Raw genomic sequence first — 27,464 nt, forward strand, 5'->3', positions numbered from 1 at the left:
CTTCACACACCTTCGAAATTCCTAGAGAACTTCTCAGATGTGCAGGTTTCCTCACGATGTTTTCCTTCACCGTTAAAGGACGGATAAATTCACAAAGAATACACACATGATTTTAGAAAAGTCAGAGGTGTGTGCCCTTGGATTTGAACCTGCGGACATTCGTCTTGGCAGTCCGTTCCACACCCAACTAGGCTATCGCCGCTTATTATTTATTATTATAATATTGATTTTTATATTTTAAAACAATAAACGTATTTTTGCGACTATCCGGTATTTTGCGTAAAATAATTGTGAATTGAAATAAAAACTATTTAACGGATTTTATCGCGGTTTTATATTATTATTTTCTTCCGACGTTTCGAAGACTGCAACCTTCATGGTCATTACAATTGTGAAATATTACACAAAAAAATGTTACTTACTTTAGAGTTACGTAACTTTTGGAGGGAGGGGCATACAGGAAAACGTTACGGCGCGTTACATTGGGGTCAAAATCTTCAGTTATAAGTTGCGGTGAGAACTGAAAGAGACAGACATACAACTTTGTGTGAGTAAGAAAGAGATGCAAGTACCTCGGGACAGCCGATCGCCGCGTCGTATCCGGCCGATATTATAATCAGCTCCGGTTGATACTAGATTTTTAAAAAGAAAATGTTACATTAATGACAATATATTTTTTATAAATTCAGTCTTTTATAATGTTATAGGTAAAGTAAAATTTTTAAGAATATAATATAAAACTTTTCTACTGGTTAATATTATCTTTTTTCTAGAATATTCTGTATAATGAAACACTTATCTTTTAAGGCTAATATTTATTTTGTGTCTGGCTGTTAGTTAATATTTACTTATAACTCATTAACTTGAAGACTATTTTCATTACACTCCTCCTTTTCCGGTTTTAACCAGCCGACATAATTAAATCGACTGGCGAGAGATTACCATCTCTCGACTGTCTATGTGAACTCATCTCTTATAATAACCGGCAAACAACTTAAGCACACTACAGCGTGGTGGGTTATTTTACGTAAAGGTAGCTACACTAACGTACCACACGTAATTATGCTCAAGTTTTTTCCGTCTATTATGAAATAGGGTGCAGGGAACCACATTGGACATGGTTCTATTGTAGTGTGTGTAGTCAGTATATAAGTCATGTATAGTATTAAGTCAGTATAATGAGTGCAGTCAAAAGAGCCTAAAACCAACGACACGTCACAACATAAATTCATCCTTCAATAGGGTACCGGACTCATTTTTGTTCATTACTATTATCAAATATTTACATAAATTATAACACAGAAGGAATTATTAAAATCCGGTAAAAAATCAACAAGTTATAAGTCTTTTAATTTCGGTGGGAGGGGTAATTAACAAGAAACAGAAAAGACGAAATACCCACATATGACGTCATCGGGAATTACGACGCGTGCTAAAGAAATAGATGAAGCGAATTCCCCACATCGCGCCCACTTCTACATATTACAATATTTTAAATATGAATTACTCGCTCATTTTTAAACCAATTTTAATGCAGTTTTCGCAGGAGTGCTTCTTATTCGTATTATTAACCATTACATATATAATAATGTACAAAATCAAGCACAGGCCGGTCCCCTATTACAGCCATAAAAAAATACCTCGAAAGCCATGGGCATCAGGAGTTGATGCCATATCGCTATATAGTCCTCATCCTTCATCCCAGTGCGGTTGAGAGGTACGTTGAAGTTATACCCCTTGCCGAGTCCGCTGCCGGTGTAGTGGAAGTCCGACTGGCGCAGATTCGGCCAGAACGTGCCGTGCTCGTAGCGATGGATTGAGAAGTATACCACTCTGAGAATAGAGATTATTTTTGCTTTTCACGTAGATGCATATTTTCTTTTTATCTCAGTTTTAAATTTTGTGACGTTAAACGTTTCAAAAGAGTTTGTTTTGTTATTGCGACTCTCCTGACTTATTTATCGAAACAATTTAAACATGATTAAGTTGAATAAAACGCCACTAACCTTGGGTCATCGTAAAACATCTGCTGTGTCGCCTGACCGTGGTGTACGTCCCAATCCACTATTAAAATTCTGAAACAAATAAAAATTCATTAATAAATACCAATTAGAACTTATCTTATCCTTGGTTATCATCTCCCCCTAAAGGTTGAGGTGGAGAGAATACCTATAGCATTATTTCCACCTATATACAATGTTTAATTGTATATGAAGTGCAAATCTATACTATTATATAAAGAAAGAAAGATTTTAAAGCGGAATAGTTTGTTTTCTTTTTTTTTAATGCACTAATCTCAGCAACTACTGGTTAGAATAGAAAAAAATTATAAGTATCACTTTACTAGTGGCCCATAAATAATCTAGTGAAGCAATTGTAAAAAAAAATGCAGTGGACTTGGATACCCTAGATCATATTTAACAAAGGTTGTGAAACACTGCACTAGTACACAATACCTTTGCAGTCCGTGTTTGTGTATGAGCGTGGTTGGCGGCCAGCGCCGCGTTGTTGTAGAAGCAGTAGCCGCAGGGCTCGGCGCGCATGGCGTGGTGTCCGGGCGGCCGCACCAGCGCCGCGCCGTTCTGCACCTCGCCCGACACTATGCGCGACACCATGTCTATGGTCGAGCCGGCCGCGAGGAGGGCCAGCGAGTGCGTACTCTAGAATATCGTTTTGTACATTAAGGGAAGCGGAGAGACTGACTACAAATGGTTGTCCCTCGTCAGTCGACTTCATAGTTTTTGTTCATAGTGGGCATTGTCATAAATTTTGTATGTTCGTACATGTGTGTGTGTCTAAGTACACACACACGTACGCACAAACTCACGACAGTGCGTGCGTGCGTGTGCATGAGCAAGTTGGCATGCATACATGTGAATGTGGTATAATGTTATTTCACTAGATTATCGGATCACTGTGTCTAATGACAGCGTAAAATGTTGAACAGGTAGTCCCACGTTAGAATCGTAAGAAACACTTGATATGTTTTTCTAGCAATATTTACCCGGAGAAGGTAATCAACGAAAGATTTAAAGCCAAGGCAGGTCATAAACTAAGGCAAATAGAGTCATGGCAGGTAGATCGTAAAACTAAGGCAAACAGTATCTACAACATGGTGGAAAATTTTGAACCATTCACGTGGTAGCGGGATATTTTCACTAATATTTTTTATTCATATCCAGGTTTACACTTAAGACTCGAGTTCTTATATCGTGATCGCCACTCCGTACACAACCACAAGCTGTCAATATTGAAAATGAAAAAAACGTTTCATTTTTACATTTTTCATTTCGTTTTTTTTTACAAAAGATATACAAAGTATGAATTCTACAGTAATATACGAAATAAATCAATGTATAGACAACGGTCCCCACACTAGGCAAGCCTGTATCGTTGGGTAAAATAATGATTTACATACCGGATGTATATATATAGCGTCGTATCTAGACGACAGCTCCTCCAGGAACTCTGTGTTGTTGTTTTGGTGCGTAGTCTCCATCATTTCATACACGGATGGCGAGTGTAGCGCGCACAGTTCTTCTTTGGTGGCGGCGCGCGGGGCGTACTGTTTGCATTGATCTATGAGGTTTAACTCTTGGCATCTGAAATAAAGTTTTATGTCTAATTTAATGTAACGAGGTTTAAAAAGGTTTTCTTGGTAGGTAATGGCTCGGCTGTGCCTGATAGTGCCGACGTCCGTGGGCAACGGTATCCACTTATCACAGGTGGGTTGTTAGCTCGTCTTCGGGAGCAATAACGAAAATATAATAATCATAACGACCAGGGAAAATATAGTGAGGAAAACTGCATACCTGAGAAATTCTCCATAGGAATTTTAAGGGTGTGTGAAGTCTACTAATCTGCATTAGACCAGCGTGGTGGACTAAAGCCTAATCCCTCTCAGTAGTTAGAGGAGGCCCGTGCCCAGCAGTGGAACAGTATATAATACAGGGCTGATATTATTATTATATTATTAACGACCAGTAGTGTAGCGTGGATTCTTGACCCGTGCAAACGCAAAATTTGCCGTCCCAAGGCAACTGGTAACTGGCAACTGGTACCCTTATCGCAACTGGTACATGCGATAAGGGTAAAAAAAAATAGAGATGTTTTACATATTTTGACCGCCCCTCCCTCCTTCTGTACCAAATATACTATGCCATTGCTAATAAATTAATATGATTGAATTTGTGTATCTATATTTCGTAAAACGTAAATATCTATGTTAATTACGTAACTTTTTCGAGATGGTTGTTAACATCATCTTGTGGAACCGAGCCATAACTCATTTAGTTGATTTAATGCGTTGGCAAGTTACCTTATATATTACCCATAAGAACGCAACACAGACAAGTGAGGTGAAACATACTCTAACAATCCTAGCAAGGTCCCATACAAATTATTTGCAAAGAAAAATCACATTAGCTCGATATTATTCAGTTTTTGTACTTAATAACAATAACAATGATTTCTTATGTTTACGCGAATGTTAGACATTGAAATTAAACTACTTTCCTATTCTATCGCGGTTTTTTATATTTTAGTTTTCTCCCGACATTTCAAAGACTTTGCAGCCTTCATGGTCACAAGGGGGACTGAGGTGTTCATCCGCAAAGTCAGTTACAATATCTATCTACATTTTACAATTTAAAATTTTAGCTGTTGGTGGTCCGGTCTACGCAGAATGAGCTAACAGTAATAACAATCACTTGCCTGTTTATAACACTGATGAGCCTCTCCGGGCATTCGGGGTAGTTGTCGTCCCACAGACATCGGTGCTCGGCCATGCGCGGCTCCGTCACTAAGCCTGTCGGGCCCTTCACTTTGTTCTTAGATTCCATTGCCTGTTGAAAAGTTATTAAGGACATGATATGTTCTAAAAGACCTAAAAAATAGGCTAGGGACCAACTGCAATTGAGCTAAGGATGTGCAAACGAAAACGTGTCAAATAGCGAAACTTTACCCTCCAGAGCAATATTTTACATAAGTCACTATAGGCATCGGGAGTTTGGTGCAAGTAGCACGTGCACCTCCTGCCCAAAAATATAAGCCACTGAATAAATCTGCAACTATGGGTCTATTAACCACAGAGTCTTTTTAAGATAATGCATTGTCAAAAACCTGCACCATTTGAATATGAAAAAAAAATTAATATTATGTAGTATAGTGTGTGCAGATGCACCTCCTTAAAACTAATCTTGGTGGCATGCTAGCCACTGATTTACAGGACCACATTATTTATAAAAGTTACTCTGTGCAATTATTGAATAAAGTCGATTGTTAACCAGAAATGCGTTCAGCGATTTCATCGTTTACTTTTAATAAACGTCCATGTCTTTTGCATTATTCACAAACTTTGAATTTATAATATACATTAATCTACAATTTGGTTACCATGTTAAATATGACATAGCATATCAAACATTATATTATACCCAGGAGTAAAAATTTATACACCGTGATTTTATTTAATAATAATATCAGCCCTGTATTATATACTTGCCCACTGCTGAGCACGGGCCTCCTCTACTACTGAGAGGGATTAGGCTTTAGTCCACCACGCTGGCCTAGTGCGGATTAGTAGATTCACACCCCTTCGAAATTCCTATAGAGAACTTCTCAGATGTGCAGGTTTCCTCACAATGTTTTCCTTCACCGTTAAAGCGAACGATAAATTCACAAAGAATACACACATGATTTTTTAGAAAAATCAGAGGTGTGTGCCCTTGGGGTTTGAATTATCAATCTCGAGCGAGTGAAAAAGAATATAATCAAAACCTATTTTTTATTTACCACATTTTGGTTCCAAAACAATTATAAAATTACGGTGTATATAGCATATTAAATTTAAAAGGTTTTAGGAAAAAATAATAATATATTTCACTTACAATTTGGTAATGATCACGCAGCTCCATAACGAAATTTTGTTTCTTTTGCAGCGCCTTTTTCTTCGCAGCTAGCACAGACGCTGACGGCTGTCAGATTAAACACACCAACTATAAAATCCTTAAAATTATCACTGATAACATGGGTAACATAGATTATTATGTTGCACTGTTATAAATCTTATAGTAAACAAAGGAAAATCTATTTAGATAAACAAAGTTGTAGAATCTGTTTGTTAGTTCACTATTGATATACCTAGTAAGTAAATATAGGAAATTGGAGTAGCTTTTTAGTATTTGAATAATTCAAGAATTTCAAAGAAGTATATAATTAGAAAGGTATTGCAATAAAAGCATCTACAGAAACATGTGTGAAAGATAAAACAAGAGTGTACAAAACATTTTTTTTTCCTATAGAGGATTATCCAGGCCAATAATTATCATACCAGAGTTGCTTATTACTAAAATAATATTATGATTCCAGTTAGGCTTCAAAACCAATCACAATACCAATTGATTTTATAAAACTTTGGATGCTTTGAATTTAGAATAGGAGTATTACTGGAATAAACATAAAATATTTCTATTATATAACCATAAAAATGACTATAGCTAACTCTACAATGCCACAAACAAAGTCAGAAAGAAAACTTGTCTTAAATATTTACAACTGGCCATTGTTACTGAGTCAAACATAAAGATAAGATGTGTAGCAATATTGTGAAAATATAATAAAATATTAACTTCGTGTAACAATAATAAAACTCTGTTGTGTTAGATTGTTGGAGAATGATTTAAGAAAATGTTTTGAGTTAGTAGAGCTTAGTTTACATAAAAAAACTGGTATCATTAATAAAAAATGTGGTGCAAATATGGCCACTCTCACTGTAAGTATTCAGTACAAACAAGAAGTCACACATTAGGATGGTATTGTTTGCTATTTATCTTTTGTTAATTTATCTATACTAATATTATAAAGAAGTGAAGTTTCTAACTCTGTTTGTTTGTAGGGGATAACCTCTGGAACTACTGAACAGATTTTGAAACTTCTTTCACTAATCTCAGGAAGCTATATTAAGTGCTATAAGCAACTTTTTATCCTGGGAAAATATAGAGCAGGTCCTTTTATCACAGAACATCTTCTTCACACATGCAGAGCTGTGGTAAAAGCTATGATAAAAATATAATGTATTTTTAAAAAATGTTTACTCTAAATGATACCTTACAAATGTCTTATCTTAATTACTTAAATACAATTTGTGAACTATTTCAGTAATTTTACTACAGTTAAAGAAAACTCTAGAATGAAAAACAATCCGATGTGCTATTTAGATAGAAAGCTAACTAAACAAATATTAATAAGTGCTTAAAAAACCCAAGAAAGAAGCTAGATATAATTATTACTAATCTATCTTTTGCGAATAAATTTCCAATGTTAATTTCAATGGCTCTACTGATTTAGCATTTGATGTATACAATGTAATGAATCATTTATGAATTGTGTTTTTCCATTGTTTCTTTTGAATGATTTATAACTCTTGCTGCTACGAAGACGTATGCATTAATGCAAATAGACGAAATTAAATAGCCAACAAAACTCATTTCAGTGGAAAAAAATATCATTAACATAATTTAGCATTTTCATAGAATCTCCACCAAAATGAATATTATATACTCTAATTAAAATGTATACTAAATAAAAAATAAATTCTGAACTTTTTTCTTTGGTCATATTTTAATAAACACATTTGTAAAAGAATAAGGACTAGGCTTAAAGAGGGAAGGCAAATCAGATTAGCTATTGCTACAACCTTATTTCAAGTTAAAATTTTGACAAATTAAGTTTGCTTTATTCTTAAAAACTGTTAGCTGTTTCTTTTATTTCATTATTATTCATTTTCGTAATGAAATGTTCAAATTATTTGGTTTTCTAATGCATTTTCATCCTATTTGTTTATAAATGGTTTTGTACAATTACAAATAGCTCTAGGTTTAAGCATATTGTAATATAGGAATTCAAAAACTGTGATTTAAACACGAAATCATTTCAAATCGCAGTAATAAGTCTAATTATCCATCTTCACTTAGTCGGCTCACGCAACCGCCTACGACATTCATTGCGCAGCGACAAATCATGTATACAGATTGCTTTCAATTAAAATCGCTTATATCCTTTGTTTGCGTGAATTGTGCGTTAACTTTAGCACGTTTGTGATATCATGTTACCTTGGCACCGGCTGACATTGCCCGGGTCTGGATCTTGGCCTTGCGAGCACCATTTCTGGTAACAATGTTCGATGCGGGCGGAGTCGCTTTCTTGCTGTCACCGGCTGACCGGCGCGCTTGCGGCGGCTGCGGGGTAGACTGAAATATAAAAAAGTACGACAAAACAATTATATATTGGGAATCGACCGCTTATAACCGCGCCAAATATAAACGGTAGTACGTAATACCAAAATTGCTTACCATTGTCAGTTTTATGTTCTATTGGATAAATAGAATAGGTTCGTACTTGTCACTTATTCATTTTGCTGTGATGTTTAATAAATAAAAAGAGAAAACATCCCGGTCTAATATTGCGGTTGTTCCAAAAAATTGACGTGCATTGCAAAAGTTAATGACATGAACATGCATATGATTTTGACAGTTCACTATTCATAGATTATATTATTACAAATTCGGATTCACTTCTTATTTTATATAAAAAAAAAACTTAAAACAAACTAGTTATGAATATAAAAATAAAATATTAGGTAATAATGACGCATCTACCTAAAATAATCTACGTAATACAAGATTAAAAAAATACGTTTTTTATATAAATGATTATTATAATTAATTTATTTGTTTTTCACATCTTGACTTGAAAATATCCGAATACTATAAACTATGATGAAATTTTGACATAGATATGTCAAAAGTGTTTTTTTTTGCGAGAAGAAATTAGGCCAAATAAAATAAATTGGATTGGATTGATTGAGAAGAAATTAGAAGAAATGCTGTATTGTTAATTTGTTTTTCAATTTTTTAAAAACCCATAAAACTAGACATTATTTTAGGGTTACGGTTCCGGTATTAGGTGAGATTTTTGTTTTAACGCTCCATGATGTAAAAGGATTATCAGGTATTTACTTAAGTCTCCGCAGTCACAGTTCATGACTATTTTGATCTCTATTTAATATAAATGCATTTTAGGAACATTAATTATGAATATTTACACGTCGAAAAGCAAATTATTATTCATAAAGCATATAGTCTTAGCGGTGACCGAACCATGGCCTGTCATGAACAAAAAATACCTGTATAATGCTTAACTATATTTAGTAGAATACTTGTGGCAATAACATTAATTCCTAACCAGGACTTTAAACTAGTATCGATCAGTTTTGAATGAATGAATCCTAGCCGAATTTCGTTTACGGCAGCCAATCTCAATGGAGATCAGTTAGGTACGCATATATTATACTGCACAAGTGTGTGTGCAGTACAGAGGTATTCCTACACTCTCATAGGCCGGTGAGATGGCAAACTGACATGACCAGAGAGAGATCAAGTGCGGGACCAACAACCAAGACATGAGGGTGTCACACTGCCAACTTCCTAATTCAGGAAGATGAGGAAGTAAACAAATAATAATTATTAAGATGAAAAAATGCAATGACTTTGGGATTTAAACCCAGTATTTGTGTGTAAAATTTTTTATTGTTATGAATTAGTAAGACAATGATGTACGATATAATTTAAGACATGCCCCTGTTGCAGTTGATTGAAGATGAAGTTGTTAAAACCTTTGTGGGTGTTGCGACATAGCAGGAGAAAGAAGCTAGGCTGTTCAGTCAGCACCTGGTCTCCTCTAGCTACTGCATTCAACACTAGACCTAGTACAAGACCTATTTTTGATTCTTTGAGGGAGAGGACTGTAAGTGATTTGAGTTAAATATTTTCCTATTACATGTGATTATATTTTATTTAAAGTACAATAATGTGCATGTTAGACATATCCTATTACTAGCTTTTGCTCGCGGCTCCGCCTGCGTTATATAGTTTTTCAGGCTAAAGTTTTCCATTATAAAAGTAGTAGTTTCCCGGGAGCACATGTTCTTCCCAGGGTTTCAAACTGTATCCATACCAAATTTCATCTTAATATGTTGGGTAGTTTTTGAGTTTAAGACGTTCAGGCAGACGGATGCAGCGGGGGACTTTGTTTTATAATATATTTTTAGAACTTTTAAGAGGAACAATCCCGTCATACATCATTGTTGCATAACTTTAACCATTTACGAGCGCACGCGAACGGAAGCTCTCAAAACTAATAAATTGTACCCGTATTTGCAACATGTTTCATTACTGCTCCGCTCCTATTGGTCATAGTGTGATGATATACAGCCTATAGCACCCCACAAATAAAGGGCTATCCAACACAAAACGATTTTTTCAGTTCAAACTGGTAGTTCCTGAGATTAGCCATTACTGCTCCGCTCCTATTGGTCATAGCGTGATGATATATAACTTAGAGCACTCCACGAACAAAGGGTTATCCAACGCAAAAAGAATTTTTCAGTTTGGATCGGTAGTTCCTGAGATTAGCCATTACTGCTCCGCTCCTATTGGGTATAGCGTGATGATATATAGCCTATAGCAATCCACAAACAACGAGCTATCCAACGCAAAAAGAATTTTTCAGTTTGGACCGGTAGTTCCTGAGATTAGCCATTACTGCTCCGCTCCTATTGGGTATAGCGTGATGATATATAGCCTATAGCACTCCACGAACAAAGGGCTATCCAACGCAAAAAGATTTTTTCAGTTTGGACTGGTAGTTCCTGAGATTAGCGCGTTCAAACAAACAAACAAACAAACTCTTCAGCTTTATATAATAGTATAGATTGGCGAAGAAATTATTGTACTAGAGTCAAAATGGTTATGTGTAGTAAGTAAGCTGTTGGATGTCCGAATAAAATAAAATAAAAAGTTAAAGCACAGAATATTTAAAAAACAAACTGATATTATAACTATGATTTTAACTAAGCATACAAATCTCATTAAGAACTATGTATAATTTAATTGTATATTATGTTTGTTTGATCTAAGAATGCTCGGATGAATAGTTTGTGTTTTTCTTTTTGAATGTGAGTTGATTTATATTTTACAGGTACAAATAATTTATCAATAAGTATTCTTTATACACTAACGCCCGAAATTAATAACCAATCCTAATCCAATGTATGCCATCTAATATTGATAATTCATTCGTTTTTATGGATAAAGCATGCCAATAACCAATCCATAGATTCAGTAAGCTATCTCTAACAATAATCGATCTTTGAGAGGACGGATTACAGATCATAGATTACCCTCTGTTTGAAAATGACAGTTTACGCTTGCCAATACTCTATCTACCCGTTTTGACATTTGATTTGATTGTTGTAAACAGTCTGTCGCAACTTCATAGTAAAAAATAAATGTATGAAACGGGAATAAATTTTAATGGCGACTATATTTGTCTCGCTCACTTTCTTAGTGTTCCTCACTCTCTCCCACAATGTCATTCGAATCATTGTCTTTGCGCTCTGTGTCAATCAAATGTCACCGGCGGTATCATATTTTTTAGGTGAAAAAGTGTTCATTTACCAAGTGTATTACTGCAAATAGGTGTTTCAAAGTGTTTATTCGGATTTAGCGTTATTCAGAATATTTTATTTATAAGAATGGCTTATAGAAAATGTGTAATATGTGGTTTGAGATCGGAGCGTAAAGATGGCATAAAACGTTATTTTATGGCTAGATTTCCTCTAGATGAACGTCGGTAAGTTGGAATTTCTTTATTTAACAGATCTTTGTTTTGATTTTCATTCTTAATCTTAGTTTTTTCTCTATTAAATTAGTTTTTGAAAGTTTTAAATCAGGGAAATAGTGTCGGGAAACAGAATATTTACATTGTCGATATTTTTACTTTCAGGTGTAAAGAATGGGTAAAAATGGCAGGAAATAAGGATCTAGCTTATTTGCCCATTGAAAAACTTAATCAGTTAAAATTAGTTTGTGGAAAGCATTTTAAAAATAGCGATTTTAAGAAAAAAGGAACACAGCTGAAGAAAACGGCTGTACCATCAATAAGGCTTACTTCTAATTGGAACAATCAAATGCAGATATAAATAAAATTGCTCAATTAACGAGTTCAGCTAAGTAATATAGTATTAGAATAATTGAAATGAAATGATTTATTTAAATCCGCAAAAATGTTATACATTATTAAATTCCGTCAATATCTTTCTACCATTCTTTGAGGGCTATATAATTATAAATTTTCTCTTTTCTGGTAAATTTAAAATAGCATCGTTACTATCACATAAATAATCGTCTATATCATAAGCAACTGTGTGATACGACTACACCAATTAAATCTTCAGATTTTTTACTAAATACCAAATCATGAAAATCTAACATCAATTGGCTATCATCAGGGTCACAATTAGCTCCCTTTATAGGAGTACTAAGATTCGTTAATATAGTGGTTTTGAGTGCAGCGGTACAATGGTGGCATGTCGGATTTTGGTTTGTTGGAGAATGTTGCCTAATTAAACCGAAAAGATTCTCCAAAGAATCTTGATTGAGTTGGCGCAAATTAAGGAATTTAAATCCAATTGATTGTACGTAGTTCCAAATATCTTGTAGAGAACATATAGTTGTATAGTACCCATATACACATAAGACGTTTCTTAATCTTAGTTGACTATCAGATTTTAAGAAGTGAATGGATTTGACTTTCTTTTTGAACTCTAGCCATAACTTATGATATTGAAAATACGGGGGGGACTGACCCCCGTGACCATGAAGGCTACAAAGTCTTCTAAACGTCGGGAGAAAATAAAATACTAACACCGCGATAGAATCCGAAAATTAGTTTAATTTCAATGTCTAACATTCGCGTAAACATAAGAAATCATCGTAACTTATGATGTATACTGATCTTGGAAAAACTACATACAGTACATGATAAAGAGAGGAGAAAAAAAATACAATTGTTTTTTTTATTGTTAAGTTTGACTGAATAAATATGTTTATTTGTACTCACTTCTTTATTTTACCATAACCTAGATTGACCGTCTCGAATCCGTCAATGACAACAGTACTGTCATAGGTGGTTTCGCGACGACAATAAAATATATTTTGTTTTCATTCTGTTGGATATTCTGGATATGCAGATTATTATCGATTTCGATGTTCCTACTAACTGCACATCACTATTTCGTTTTTAATCTTATGTTGGTAGCACTTTATGATGCTCGTTATTGTCGTTACTTTTCCTATGCTAATTTAGCCCTGTTTTAACGTTTCTTACATTTATTTTTATATATGGAAGTCCCGTCTCTTCTTACGTAGTATTTGTATTCTCTTTGGTTGTAAACAATCGCATTTTCCAATCGGACCAATTCCTCAGTTTACTCAATATGTTTTGAATATCGCTTACACTGATTTTAAGGGAAACGAAAAGGCAATGGAAATATCCATATTCTCTAGTGACAGTGACGACAGTGATTTGGAGGGACTAGCGATACTGATAGCGAAACTGAAAGTCGCGCTTCATCACGGGTAATGAAAAGCGTGAACTACATGCAGACCCTGGATGAGTTTGATTTCATGTTTAGATTAGGCTTTCGAAATCTGCTTGCCAATCATTGTTAGTTAAACTGATGCCGTATATCCGTGTATATATGTACAAGGTAAATAATTTTTGATATTATTTACAAAAAATACCGTACCTATCGAACTATTACATGGGTACTAACAAGGGGCAACTGCATCGTTTTTACAGGAACTATGGCGTTTCTCCATTCCATCAACTTTTGCTGAGGAATAGGAAATATTTATATTATCTTTTTCAGGACATTTGATACATGGAAGCGTCGCTTCCCTGTGATTGAATTGACATTGCGTTTATCTTTACCTAAAGTTCAAGCAATAATAATTGCAACTGCAGTTTTGCACACTATTTGTCGGAATCACAGGTAAGAGGAAATTCCAATCGAAGTGGAGTTATCAACTGCTGATATTATTAATTATGAGAACATTATAGAGAATCAAGATGTTGGAGAAAGAACAGCATTAACAATTAACTTCTTTACTTAGTAAAATAAAATACCTTTGCAATCACTACTATTTAGTTTTATTGATTATCTACATTTGTAATTCAAAGTAACAATTATTACAAATTATTACATAGTTTTATTAGTTAAAAGTTAAAATCATAGAAACAGGTAAAATTTCCATACATTATCTATACTATAATTATATAAAGCTGAAGAGTATGTTTATTTGTTTGTTTGAACGCGCTGATCTCAGGAACTTCCAGTTCGAATTGAAAAATTCTTTTTAGTGTTGGATAGCCCATCTATTGACAATGGCTATTATAGGGTATATATCATCACACCATGACCAATGGGACCAAAACGGGTAAAATTGATTACTTTTGAGAGCTTCTGTTGCGAGCGCTGCGTAAACGGTTAAAATTATGCAACAATTATGTATAACGGAATTGTAATGTGTTCCATAACACTGGATAATATGTACAGAGTCCAATTATTATTATAGGGCACCGAGTTTACTGCGTACTTCATACTAAAAACTAAATCCTTTAAAGATTTATTAATATATTATTATGAACAAAGTTATTAAACTTCAGTGTCAAAATATGTTAGCAACCACATTACTCACGTTCCATTTCAACTAATTAAAAAGTTTGTACCTTAAATATGTCATGTACTAATTATTAATTATTTCTTTTGAGGGCTAAAATGCATAAAAAAAAATTTTATTACTCCAAGTCTTATTTTTAGCAATTGGGTAAATATTTAAACGAATAGTTTGTACGGAAAATATAAGAAGTATTTTTTTTACGAATGGAATATTCTGCATAAAATGGAATGGTCAGGAGGGAACGCATCTGAAAAGGATTACCAGCGATCTATCGTTGAAGGCAAGCAAGGATAGGCGAGTTAAGATATTGGCATGCCGGTAGGAGACCAATCGAAAGATAGTCGGCAATCTAAGATAGGTTTCGGTCTTGGATAGCAGATACATTATTAATTTCGGGCGTAACACCCATATTCATAAACATTATTTATCTAAGGATGGAGCATTGCTGTGATAACAAGTCTGTTTCTCAGTGCTGATGGCATGGCAGCCATTGCAGTGCATAGATATAGGGCTGTTGTGATTGGCTAATTTTGAGATACAACTTTATCTAGTTACGCCCGAAATTAATAATGTATCTACTATCCAAGACTGAAACCTATCTTAGATTGCCGACTATCTTTCGATTGGTCTCCTATCGGCATGCCAATATCTTAACTCGCCTATCCTTGCTTGCCTTCATCGATAGATCGCTGGCAATCCTTTCCAGATGCGTTCCTTCCTGACCATTCTATTTTATGCAGAATATTCCATTCGTAAAAAAATACTTTTTGTATTTTCCACACAAACTATTCGTTTCAATATTTGCCTAATTGCGAAAAATAAGACTTGGAGTAATAAAAAATATTTTATGTATTTTAGCCCTCAAAAGAAATAATTAATAATTAGTACATGTCATATTTAAGATACAAACTTTTTAATTAGTTTCAAAATGGAACGTGAGTAATGTAGTTGCTAACATATTTTGACACTGAAGTTTAATAACATTGTTTATAATATATTAATAAATCTTTAAAGGATTTAGTTTTTAGTATGAAGTACGCAGTAAAATCGGTGCCATATAATAATAATTGGATTCTGTACACAATATCCAGTGTTATGGAACAAATTACAATTCCGTTATACATAATTGTTGCATAACTTTAACCGTTTATGCAGCGCACGCAACGGAAGCTCTCAAAAGTAATCAATTTTAGCCGTTTTTGGTCCCATTGGTCATAGTGTGATGATATACCTTATAATAGCCATCCTCAATAAATGGGCTATCCAACACTACAAGAATTTTTCAATTCGAACCGGAAGTTCCTGAGACCAGCGCGTTCAAACGAACATACTCTTCAGCTTTATATAATAGTATAGATAATGTATGGAAATTTTGCCTGTTTCTATGTTTTAACTTTCAACTAATAAAACTATGTTAATTTGTAATTATTATTTTGAATTACAAATGTAGATAAGCAATAAAATAAATAGCAGTGATTGTAAAGGTATTTCATTTTACTAAGTAAAGAAGTTATTTGTTAATGCTGTTCTTTCTCCAACATCTTGATTCTCTATATTGTTCTCATAATTAATAATATCAGCAGTTGATAACTCCACTTCGGTTGGAATTTCCTCTAGCCTGTGATTCCGACAAATATTGTGCAAAACTGCAGTTGCAATTATTATTGTTTGAACTTTAAGTAAAGATAAACGCAATGTCAATGCAATCACAGGGAAGCGACGTTTCCATGTACCAAATGTCCTGAAAAAGATAATATAAATATTTCCTATTCCTCAGCAAAAGTTGATGGAATGGAGAAACACCATAGTTCCTGAAAAACGATGCAATTGCCCCTTGTTAGTACCTATCTAATAGTTCGGTAGGTACGGTATTTTTTGTAAATAATGTCAAAAATTATTTACCTTGTACATAGAAGTAACACGAATATACGAGATCAGTTTAACTAACACTGATTGGCAAGCAGATTTCGAAAGCCTAATCTAAACGTGAAATCAAACTCATCCAGGGTCCGCATGTAGTTAACTCTTTTTATTACCCGTGATGAAGCGCGATTTTCAGTTTCGCTATCAGTATCGCTAGTCCCTCCAAATCACTGTCGTCACTGTCACTAGAGAATATAGATATTTCCATTGCCTTTTCGTTTCCCTTAAAATCAGTGTAAGCGATATTCAAAACATATGGAGTAAACTGAGGAATTGGTCCGATTGGCAGATGCGATTGTTTACAACAATCAAATCAAATGTCAAAACGGGTAGATAGAGTATTGGCAAGCGTAAACTGTCATTTTCAAACAGAGGGTAATCTATGATCTGTAATCCGTCCTCTCAAAGATCGATTATTGTTAGAGATAGCTTACTGAATCTATGGATTGGTTATTGGCATGCTTTATCCATAAAAACGAATGAATTATCAATCTTAGATGGCATACATTGGATTAGGATTGGTTATTAATTTCGGGCGTTAGCTGATATAGCTGAACTAACAGCAAGCTGTCAGATAAACAAAGCTGAGGAACAGATTTGTTATTACAGCAATGCTCTGTCCTTAGATAAATAATGTTGCCATGCCAAACCATTTCAGGGCTTATTTAACAAACCAGAGTTAACAAGCTTTGAAGGTTTCCATGCTCTCAAAGAGCAGGCAATATCTGCCACTGATTGTCTTATCGAAGAGGCTACTTCGAACCCCACGCGGCCGATGGTGGAGATATTTGACGAGCTCTCCGACACATTGTGCAAGGTCGCTGATCTGGCGGAGTTTGTGAGGATCGCCCATCCGCAGTCGCATTTCGCGAGTGCTGCCGAGGAGGCGTGTATCAGTGTTAGTGGTGTTGTTGAGAAGTAAGTTGATATCTTAGAGGAAATAATATTTTGTTAATTTTATTTTTTGGTATAAGTGTTAGAGATGTAATTAATTTTTGTTTGGCAGTTTACACACTTGATAGGCTTGTTAGTGTACTTCTCTACACTCTAATGGTATCTACTGTAGCTCAGTTATACCAAAAATATTGATTAATAATATTGTCTGAAAGATGTAGCATACATTTTAATGAATATTTCTGTAATTTAATGAATTGTTTTAATATTTTGAATCGTAATTTTCCCATTAACTTCTACAGACTGAACACCCACAAAGGACTATACGAAGCGTTACGAGACTCAGTGGCACGTGGCACTTCTGGTGATCGCCATTTAGCAGAGCTGTTCCTGTTCGACTTTGAGCAGAGCGGCATACAACTTGAAGAGGGGAAGCGGCGACGTGTGGTAGCTCTCAATGACGTCATCCTGCAGACGGGACAGAGGTTCATGGCGGGCGCGGCAAGACCTCGGAGGGTGTCCAGGAGTGCCGTGCCGCAGAATGTTAGGCAGTTGTAAGTGGCTGACCAGAGATTTTTGTGCAGGTTTTGTTTCTAAATCAATGTGGAGTATTTGAATGGTAAATTAAAGTTGTGGTCTAGTAATTAAAGTATTGAAATTGAGTATTTTATGTCTGTAATATAGCTATATTTATATATAATAATAAGACATAAGTTATATACGTTTAATTATAGCAATGTTGACAGTTAAATAAACCCTACCCATAGTCATAATAATATTTTTTTTCAAGTTTCAGCACAGAAGGCGACAACATAATTGTGAGCGGCGTGTACGCGGAGTGCGCGGAGGCGGCGGCGCGCGAGGCCGCCTACAGACTATACCTGGCACCAGACAAGATGCAGGACCAGCTACTTACCACCACACTCGACGCACGACACGAGATGGCCTCGGTTTGCGGGTTCCGGAGTTATGCTGACAGGTATTCTTGGTCTTGATAAGTGAATTACAAAAAGATTTTTAATATTTTCAAGAAAAAAACCCCATAGAATGCGGCAAGAACACGACATGAGAGTATGTGTCGATTTATTGTGATTGGTCGAGAGACTAACTTGTGACTCGTGCTGGTCTCTTGATCAATCACAATTAAACGACATGGACCTTGGTGTCTTGTTTTTTATATCACTTTAAGAGCGTTTACGTGCCGCGCGTGAAGTCAACTATAGGTAATTCTTCGCAAAATTCACTCACACAGAGCCGTTGCGTAGCTGTGTGCGTAGAGTTAGCGCGTCGGCTATCTTTATAGTCAGACCAACCAATTTTGATCTTATCGCTTTAATTATCTAATTGGAATGTAACTTATGATTTATGAATTTATGATAAATGAAGAATTCTATTATTAAATATATAAGAATTCATCATGAAATAGTTTATATGTATCATTTTGTAATTATAAAAAATAAACATTTTTAACAAATTTTAACGGCAATTTTACAAATTGCTTTTTTCACTTTTTAAATGCAAATGCATTTGCATTTAGAAAGTACCCTTTAGTAAAGTGGAGCTCATCATGAAGCCGAAAGATAGGCACCAGAACTCCGTAATCAGACAATAAATCAGGAAAATTACTGTGCTACGATGTTTATAATGGACCACATAATTACTCCATAGATCTGCAGTTTTATATTTAGCGTATTGAAAGTTTAAATTAAGTCATTAGAAATTACATATTGGAATTTATATTTTGAGTCAGAAGGTGTATGTAATGGGATGTCATTTTTAGGTGTATAACTAAAAAGTGAGAAATAAAAGACTTCTTTTTCGGAAGTTGGTTATATTTTTGGATAGTTTTTTTTAATAGGTATTGCTATATATCATATCAGAAACGATCACGATGGAGGAAAATGGCGTCAGATGTCTGTACCCACCCCTCCCCTACCGACTACTGCAGTCGCCCACCTACTAACCACAGAGCGCGCTGGTGCTACCGTGGCCCGCACGATTCTAATAGTTGGCCGCCAATACAGCGGGTACCGCATGCAACCGCGCACCCCGCGGGCGTAAAACGAGTTTTGAAATGTGCGTTTAGTCCATTGAAATGTTACAATTTAAGGACCGAATATTGCATTTCTTGGAGGACACAATTTTATTTTTGGGCCATGTGTGGGGGTCAATAGAAGCTTAACCTCAAGTTTGTGGGGTCGCCACCCTTGTCCTCCGGCCGCCATCTCGGAACAAGGGGTGAAAACACTTTTTTCGCGATATCTCGGAAACTATACGTCTTACAAAATTTTTGTAAAGCCATACTTAATTTGTAGCAAATTGTTTTGCCTGCAAATATGTTTTTTCTCCTTTATCCCCAAATGGTAACTCATACCTTTTCTACCTGCATAACATTCGATAAGTTAAATTTGGTAAGTTCTATGGCAAAGAAAAGAGTTAGGAATAAATAAGTAAAGTTGTACGAATTTAACAAAAAAATTGTAATAATATATTTACAATAAAAAATCAAAAATAAGTTAAACATTTTGTTTCGACCGGATTCTCATGAGCATTGACGAACCCGGTAAACTTTGGAGCGCTGTAACAGCGTTTTAAATGAATGAAATAAAAAAAAATATATAGGGAACAATTTTCCTCAAAAGATCATTTACAAGTTAGTTTGAGGTAATTTTTTGTAAAATGTAAAAAAAGTTATAGAGCAAAAAAGAAAACTTTTATAAACATTTTCTCACATTTTTGCTTATAACTTCTTTAATTTTTAATTTAGGGCAAAAAGTTATATAAACATATTTGTAGGCAAAACAATTTGCTACAAATTCTGACTTTACAAAATTTATGTAAGACGCATAGTTTCTGAGATATCGCAAAAAAAGTGTTTTCACCCCTTTTCCATGATGGCGGCCAGGGGACAAGGGGGCGACCTCACAAACTTGAGATTAAGCTTCTATTGACCCCCGACACATGTTCTAAAAATAAAATTGGGTCCTCTAAAAATACAAAGCTCATGCAACATTTCAATGGGCTAATTGTTTTAGCTTAAGGTTAAATTTTTTCCTTCGAGTAACTATGCTCAAGTGTTTAATGAGTAAAAAGCAACAACCATACTACAGACGCATGTTATAACATTAGTACATCAATCTTTTAGCTTTTGCTTTAGCCGAAGTTTCAGCGTTGTTACGTTTCCTTTTCTTGCCTAGAAATAGCTTTACTTCCCATTGTGTCTGAAACATAATAATGTAATAATAATTTATAGTAACTACTAAAATTATTGTCAATCATTAAAGAAAAAAATATTTTACTTACTAAAGTACTAAGATGTGGCAATCACTGTATACACGTGACTATTTTTCTACGCACAGCAAAGTCCAACTGGAGTCTCGCCGGAGCGACGAGCGATACGTCCTCTCTCTAGAAAGCCTCAAGGCGGACTAATTTGAAACGATTTGCGCGTTGCGTTTTATAGTGGTATTTAAAATATTTATAGAAAAATAACAGAACTAATTTTGTAGAATTTTTAAATTGTATGTTTTAAGGAGATGTTCTTCTATTATAGTAATCCAATATTATATTCAATTAAGTAAGATATAGTGATAAAAAAATCATTTAAATGACCAACATTTTTGAAATTTTCGAATTCTTTGAATTTTTATTTCTCATGAATTAAACATAAAAAGATATTTTTCTCTACTAACTTTTTCTTCAGGATCTTTTTAGTTAGATAAAAATAACATATTGTTATGTTCCTTAGTGGTTTAAGATATTTTGAGCTTCGAAATAGACGTTCGAAGCGCAAATTTGAAAACCTCTGTTCAGTAATCATTAAACAATTTACAAATACTCAATAAATCTAAAAATTTTCTCTACTAACTTTTTAGACAACAAAATTTTCTATAATAATTACTAATTCATATGTTTTTAAAATAATGTTTTGATGGATATTATCTCCTTCGAAAAGTGCTGTTTTTGAGACATACGGCGCGCGGATGCGTAAACGCTCTTAACCTGATCAAACTTATTTTGTATTAGTCTTAAGTGATTTTTTTAAATTGATTATTTCCATTCCAGAGCAATCAAAGCTAGCACAATGGAAACAGCTCCCAATGTCCGACAGTTCCTAGACATTCTCTCAGATCACCTTCATGACCGAGCTCAATGCGATTTCGACGCCATGCTCAAAATGAAGAAGCAAGAGACACCATATCTGGATAAACTTATGTGCTGGGACACACCCTACTTCACGCACAAAGCTAAAACACAGCTGTTGAATGTTGCCAACTCGGATTTCAGCCCCTATTTCTCTTTAGGCGGGTGCATGGAAGGTCTAAATATGCTTTGCCAAGAATTGTACGGTATCTCTTTAAAGTCTGAGGATATGTTGCCAGGTAAGAGAATTTTCTATTAATTTGGTAGATTTTCACATTGGGTTAACTAATTTCACTCTTTTGTTTTTTAATAATCTACTTGAGATTAATTAATTATGTTATTAATTTTAAGTTAACTATAGACTATTAAAATAAAACTAGAAATATATGAATTATAGTAGACAATAATCTTACCATTACAGGTGAATCATGGTCACCGGATGTGTATAAATTAGCAGTTGTCCACGAGACTGAAGGACTATTGGGACACATATACTGCGATCTGTACGAGAGACCCGGCAAGCCGCACCAGGACTGTCACTTCACTATACAGGGTGGCAAGCTATTACCCGACGGCACTTACCAGGTATGTGGCGTTGATGTAGCCTTGTAACAGCCACTTGAGAGCATACTTAAGTTATGGACTAAATTCAAAGCAAATAATTTCAAATTCATTAAAAACAATTAAACATACATTTAAAACTATTTATTTTTACTGTTACTTGTTTTCAAATATAATTAAAACTATTTAATACACATTTAAGAGATCATTGATTTGTCTACATTAGCATGCGTCCAAATCTGATTAATGTAGCGCGGGTACGCTTGTTTGCGAAAGGCTCTGTGCTCCACAAGCGAGCTTCGCTTATGTTATCTCGACATGTTATCTACCGCAATCTTGCGTAAAGGTCACAAGAACTGAATACAGAGCGCGCAGGCTAAAAGCTCCTTCTGCAAGCCTTCAAATTACTCTACTGATTTATTGAATAACAGACATTTTAAATAAACGATTTCAATCGCTTTTTCCTACCAGTCTCGATAATGGACCATGATATATGGTGACGATCAGAATAGTTTCTTTTGACATACTTATAAATGATTAATTTTAATTTGTTTATTCTAGGGATCGTATATTAGAGATCGTTTGTTGGAAACGGCCGTTATTGTCCAGAGTTGATAATGACTTTGATTGGTGCACTCAGAATCCGATCGTGGTGATAATGTTGTCGCTGAGCGGCGGGCACCGGTCGGGCCCGGCGCTGCTGTCGGCGGGCGCGGTGGACAACCTGTTCCACGAGGCGGGGCACGCGCTGCACTCCATGCTGGGCCGCGCGCGCCACCAGCACGTGGCGGGCACGCGCTGCGCCACCGACCTCGCCGAGGTGCCCAGCGTGCTCATGGAGTGCTTCACCAGCAGCCCGCAGGTAACCAACACCTTTTTTTTTCGGAGAAGGTGCCTTATAACTACCGCCCAGCTTTCTTGGGGGCGACTAGGTGGTTATGTTGGGGTCACCGAGGTAACCGTCACCTGTACACTACACTGTGTGGCAGTTGCCATAGAAATTATACTATCTCAAAAAGATTTGTGGTCTGTTAGGATCCAACCTCCGTCAATAATTGTATGAGTAAGTAGTTTAAAACTAATTATAATTCTTTACTTCACTGAAAATAATTTTAATACACACACTGTTAATACGTGACTTCAGATTGGACATTGGCTCCAGCTATACTCTAATTACGTTAAATCGTTCAAGCCCTCTCATGTACTAAAATTTCTTCATCCAGATAAACTTCAATAAATCCTTTTGCAGGTCATCCGTCGTTTTGCTCGTCATTTCCAAACGCGTGAGCCCATGCCCGAAGACATGATACATAGACTGTGCGCTTCCAAATATCTATTTGGTGCCAGTGAAATGCAACTGCAGGTAGGCCGAGTCAATATTACCTTTTCTTAGCTGGTCTTTTCTTACACGTATGTGGGGTCGGCAACAAATACGGAAAATGTATTGAACTTAGTTTACCAAGGAACAAGACAGTCATACAAATTATTTGCAGGTATTCTACTCAGCCCTGGATCAACATTACCACGGACCGGGCGCGTCGTTCGGCGGCCGCACCACTGAAGTGTTGCAAGAAGTGCAGAAAAACTACTATGGACTGCCTTATGTTGAAAATACTGTACGTTAATATCTTAATATTATTTTTAAGACTTCGATAACTAATGATAGGATTTTAATTAAAACCATGCGGTAGATTTTTTTTGCAGATATGGCAACACTGTGTTCAGGGATTTTTTTTCAAAAGCTCTCTTTATCTGCAGGCATGGCAACACCGCTTCAGCCACTTGATAGGCTACGGCGCCAAGTACTACTCGTATCTTATATCGCGCGGCATCGCTTGGAGTGTTTGGAAGAAGCACTTTGATAGCGACCCTCTGTCGCGCTCCGCCGGGGAAGGGTTACGCAATGGGCTGCTGAGGCACGGAGGAGCTGTTCCTCCTCAGGTCAGTTTTTTAATCTATTTGCTAAACAAATTGTGGCTGTCTCATTTCTTTAATTTCTTAAAAATACTATACATAGTAGGATAGAGTTTCCATATATATATTCAGATATTTTATATTTTTAATTGATATCAGTCTTCTATGCTAATGTTCTCTCCACTACCTTCTCTCATTGTGTACACCTACCTCTTACCTAAAGGTTGACTGGTATTAAGTCCGCCTTTATCCTCTTTCCCCCTTATTCATAGACGTTTTTTATCGAACGATCGAGTAAGGCTGTGATAACAAGTCTGTTTCTCAGTGCTGACGGCATGGCAGTCTTCGCAGTGCGTAGACGTACGGGCCGTTGTGATTGGCTAATATTGAAATACAACAATAATAACCAATCACAACGACCCTATGTCTATTTCTCAGTGCCGTTAGCACTGAGAAACAGGCTTGTTATCACAGCTTTACTCCGTCCTTAGATAAAAAACGTTTATGAATAAGGGGGATAGTATATAAAGTGTAATAAAATAAATAAAAATATAATTTCCTAATGAATTCAGGCTCGGGTATTCTAAACATATAGGTTTCTAACTTAATTGCATTGACATCCTGTATTTTATGACTACAACAATTAGAAGGGAATCTTGATGATGTCTCGATATTATCTTGATGTTTTGAATTATGTAACAAATATTTTCCCTTGGACAAACTTTTTAACAATACAAAGTATGCTACATTTATAGTTTCTTCTATACATGGTGTTCTTATTTGCAGATGGCCAAATATTTTAAATTGCAAAGCACCCTACATTAAAATTTTTGTTTATACATGGTGTTCTTGTTTGCAGATCTTACTACGCGAGTATCTAGATACGGAGATAACGCCGGAAGCACTCGCCAACGCGTTGGCCGAAGAGCTAGACTACCGCAAGGACCATCTCGACACTGTGTTCAAGATTGCAGACAAATGAAACAGCAATAGTATTGGGATGAAAGAGATGGGTGGTGGAGTGAATAGACGCGAAGTCACAAATTAGAATCATAGATATTGAGACGGAATCAGACGGTTAGGTTTTCCTTAATTTTTAACCGACTTCAAAAAGAAGGTTCTTAATTCGATAAAAAAAAATTGTAGAATCGAATTAAGTATCGAATGAAAACGTGTATGAGTCGATATCATTCGAATGAATTAATAGTGTATGTGAATATGAAATGATTATTAGGGTCTTCCAACTCATCTTTTGTGGTATGATGTGAATATTTTGCATCTACATGTAAAATTAATTAATGATAATCTGTGCTCGAATCAATTGTTTTGAATGGTCTGATTCTGTTGAATTAACTACTTTATTTTCTTATTGCAATACTTGTAAGTAGGTATAGATAACTTCTACTAGTTGCCGTGGATACAGTGATTAGCTCTTACATATCACAAAACGCACGTGTCTAGCGAATCTTGCATGCAGTAGTCGTATCTGTCTACCCTATCGCAGAAACAGGCGTGAGCTTACTTTGGAATACAACAAAGATCTATTTTTAAGGCGTTTTTGTAATAGATTATTCTAATTTCTTACTAAACCAGTGTTGTAACTCTTATTGGACTAGAATCTAGCTTCAATAGCTGTTAGATTTAGAACATGTTATTGTAAAAGTCGGTATTTATCGGAGGGGTTGTAGCTTAAGTACAATAAGTTTTAGTTTTGATGTATTGGAGGTGTGGTATTGTCCGCTATAAAAGGCGGACAATTTATAGATGTAACGTAAACGTCGGCACATTATACATAAAATTATAATTAAAAGGGTAAGTTTATATATATATTTTAGATTTTTTAGAATGACGCTCGTTTTGACTATCGTTTCTTATTTTAAGAGGATTCCTAAGAGGCCATTATTTTTGGCGTGACTTCGACGATTTTGTCATAGCAGCGTCGGTGGCGTGTGTTTAGATATAGGGTGCTCTTAAATTATAGAACGAGGTTAAAAACGAGCATTAGACTCATTAGATATGTTAAGACTGTAGTCTGTTCACTAAAGTGGAGTAAGCTGAGCTGTGTGCTTAGAAAGTTAAAAAAAAATACGACGCAACTCCGTGTCGTTTTATGATTGGTTGAGAGACTAACACGTGACAGACCCTCGACCAATCACAAACATTAAAAGACTTCGAGTTTCGAGTCACATGTTTTGGGACATTCTAAGCGGGCTGAGCTATAAGGTTTAGATTAGCAAGAACACTGCAGTCTCTTAGCGATTTTTAATGTGCATCACGGCAAGCCGACTTCTGCTTATATTGAAGATAAACTTGCGGCATATGGCACGTGTATATCAGTGAAAAGCTGATTGATATAAGCGCCATTTTTTTCGAAATTTTTTAACTAGGTTAAAAAACATAGAAAGTGCTGATCTTAAATATGTATGAAACTTAGTGTCACAAAAAATGTCGTTTAAGTCAATTAGTCTTTCAACCGTCGATATAATTATTGGAATGTTGCTGTTACTGTGAACACATCAGGAAGTTCTTAATATATTGATGCGATATTTTGCTAGTCTAGACTTAGCTTAAGTAGGATGGAGATGTCCATTAGTAGAATCGTAGTTTCTTTTATACAATTTTTCAGCGCCCTGCTCAGTAGCTCTATTTTGAACAGGTGCGATTGAATTAAAATGTTATATATATTTTAATCTTGTAGTTAAAAGAACCGCTCTTTATTTTCAAATAGCGTTCAACAAATGCTTTTAGGTATGTTTTTGGAGTACTTAATTAAATTACGTGATGGATGTCGATGGTATCATCCCTAGGATTTTTGTTTTTTTATATTGTCTGAGAAATGACGCGCGGTTGGTAGCATAATAAGTTAGTTTATAGTATTAGTAGTGTAGCAGTATTGTCTGTTTTCATTATATTGACTTAGAATTCGAGGTAAATTGCGGATATATGTAGCAATAGTAGATTTGGTTAATTGTAAATAATGTATATTGAAATGTAAATTATTTTGTTTCGAATAAATGAATGGTTTGATTCTTATTATTTATTTTTATTGTGATTCACTATTCACGCTTTTATTGTGTCAAGAGCGGCAGTGGTACAAGTGTAGTGTTTTATTAATTTTAATTATTTTGGCAATTCTCTTGTACACCAAATATGCCACTGCCTTCTTCGGTGTTACCAACTTTAAAATGTTCGCTAGCTATTTCTTGTCACATACAGTGCGGGTAGTTCCAAAAAATTATGTTTTGTCATTGACTTAATTTCTGTTCAAGCGCTTAGATCAATTTTTGTCAATGTATATATTTTGATGTCCTATATTGCAAATGAAAATATGTTTTATCAATGTCTTGATTCAAAAAAATCTTTTATACGGTGTAGTTGAAAAATAAAATGTCAGAAACATCTCCTTTTTTTATTTCAAAACCTCATTTTACTTATAAAAGTAAAACA

General features: G+C 35.2%; 3 protein-coding genes and 1 long non-coding RNA gene across 8 annotated transcripts in view; 3 read left to right on the plus strand and 1 right to left on the minus strand.

The window, feature by feature from the left end:
• Positions 1-27,464, plus strand: part of LOC115441493 (neurogenic protein big brain) — a 161,546-nt gene that overhangs the window by 16,619 nt on the left and 117,463 nt on the right. The window lies entirely within an intron of this gene.
• LOC119190586 (histone deacetylase 6-like) lies at positions 511-8,539 on the minus strand. Its single transcript, XM_037442817.1, has 9 exons — positions 8,352-8,539; positions 8,112-8,249; positions 5,889-5,975; positions 4,714-4,844; positions 3,419-3,602; positions 2,457-2,660; positions 2,007-2,075; positions 1,641-1,833; positions 511-632 (listed from the first exon to the last, which is right to left on the minus strand). Exons 1-7 carry the CDS (start codon positions 8,352-8,354, stop codon positions 2,013-2,015), a joined length of 810 nt encoding a protein of 269 aa, XP_037298714.1. The 5' UTR covers positions 8,355-8,539; the 3' UTR covers positions 511-632; positions 1,641-1,833; positions 2,007-2,012.
• Positions 6,562-27,414, plus strand: LOC115448447 (mitochondrial intermediate peptidase). Of its 5 annotated transcripts, none has more exons than XM_030175902.2 (12): positions 6,563-6,772; positions 9,648-9,804; positions 17,164-17,423; positions 17,702-17,953; positions 18,190-18,378; positions 21,465-21,781; positions 21,964-22,127; positions 22,744-22,965; positions 23,353-23,466; positions 23,597-23,719; positions 23,862-24,044; positions 24,877-27,414. In XM_030175902.2, the coding sequence occupies exons 2-12, from the start codon at positions 9,658-9,660 to the stop codon at positions 24,997-24,999; spliced, it is 2,094 nt and encodes a 697-aa protein (XP_030031762.2). In that variant the 5' UTR covers positions 6,563-6,772; positions 9,648-9,657; the 3' UTR covers positions 25,000-27,414. The 5 variants fall into 5 exon arrangements, with proteins under 5 accessions (XP_037298710.1, XP_030031762.2, XP_030031748.2 ...); XM_030175888.2 differs by lacking the exon at positions 6,563-6,772 and adding an exon at positions 8,783-8,964; XM_030175903.2 differs by lacking the exon at positions 6,563-6,772 and adding an exon at positions 9,551-9,570.
• Positions 11,295-12,520, plus strand: LOC119190587. The gene is made up of 2 exons (XR_005113010.1): positions 11,295-11,691; positions 11,845-12,520. It is a non-coding gene; the product is annotated as an uncharacterized LOC119190587 (long non-coding RNA).

This window comes from Manduca sexta, chromosome 25, assembly GCF_014839805.1.
Source record: "Manduca sexta isolate Smith_Timp_Sample1 chromosome 25, JHU_Msex_v1.0, whole genome shotgun sequence".
Lineage (NCBI taxonomy): Eukaryota > Metazoa > Arthropoda > Insecta > Lepidoptera > Sphingidae > Manduca > Manduca sexta.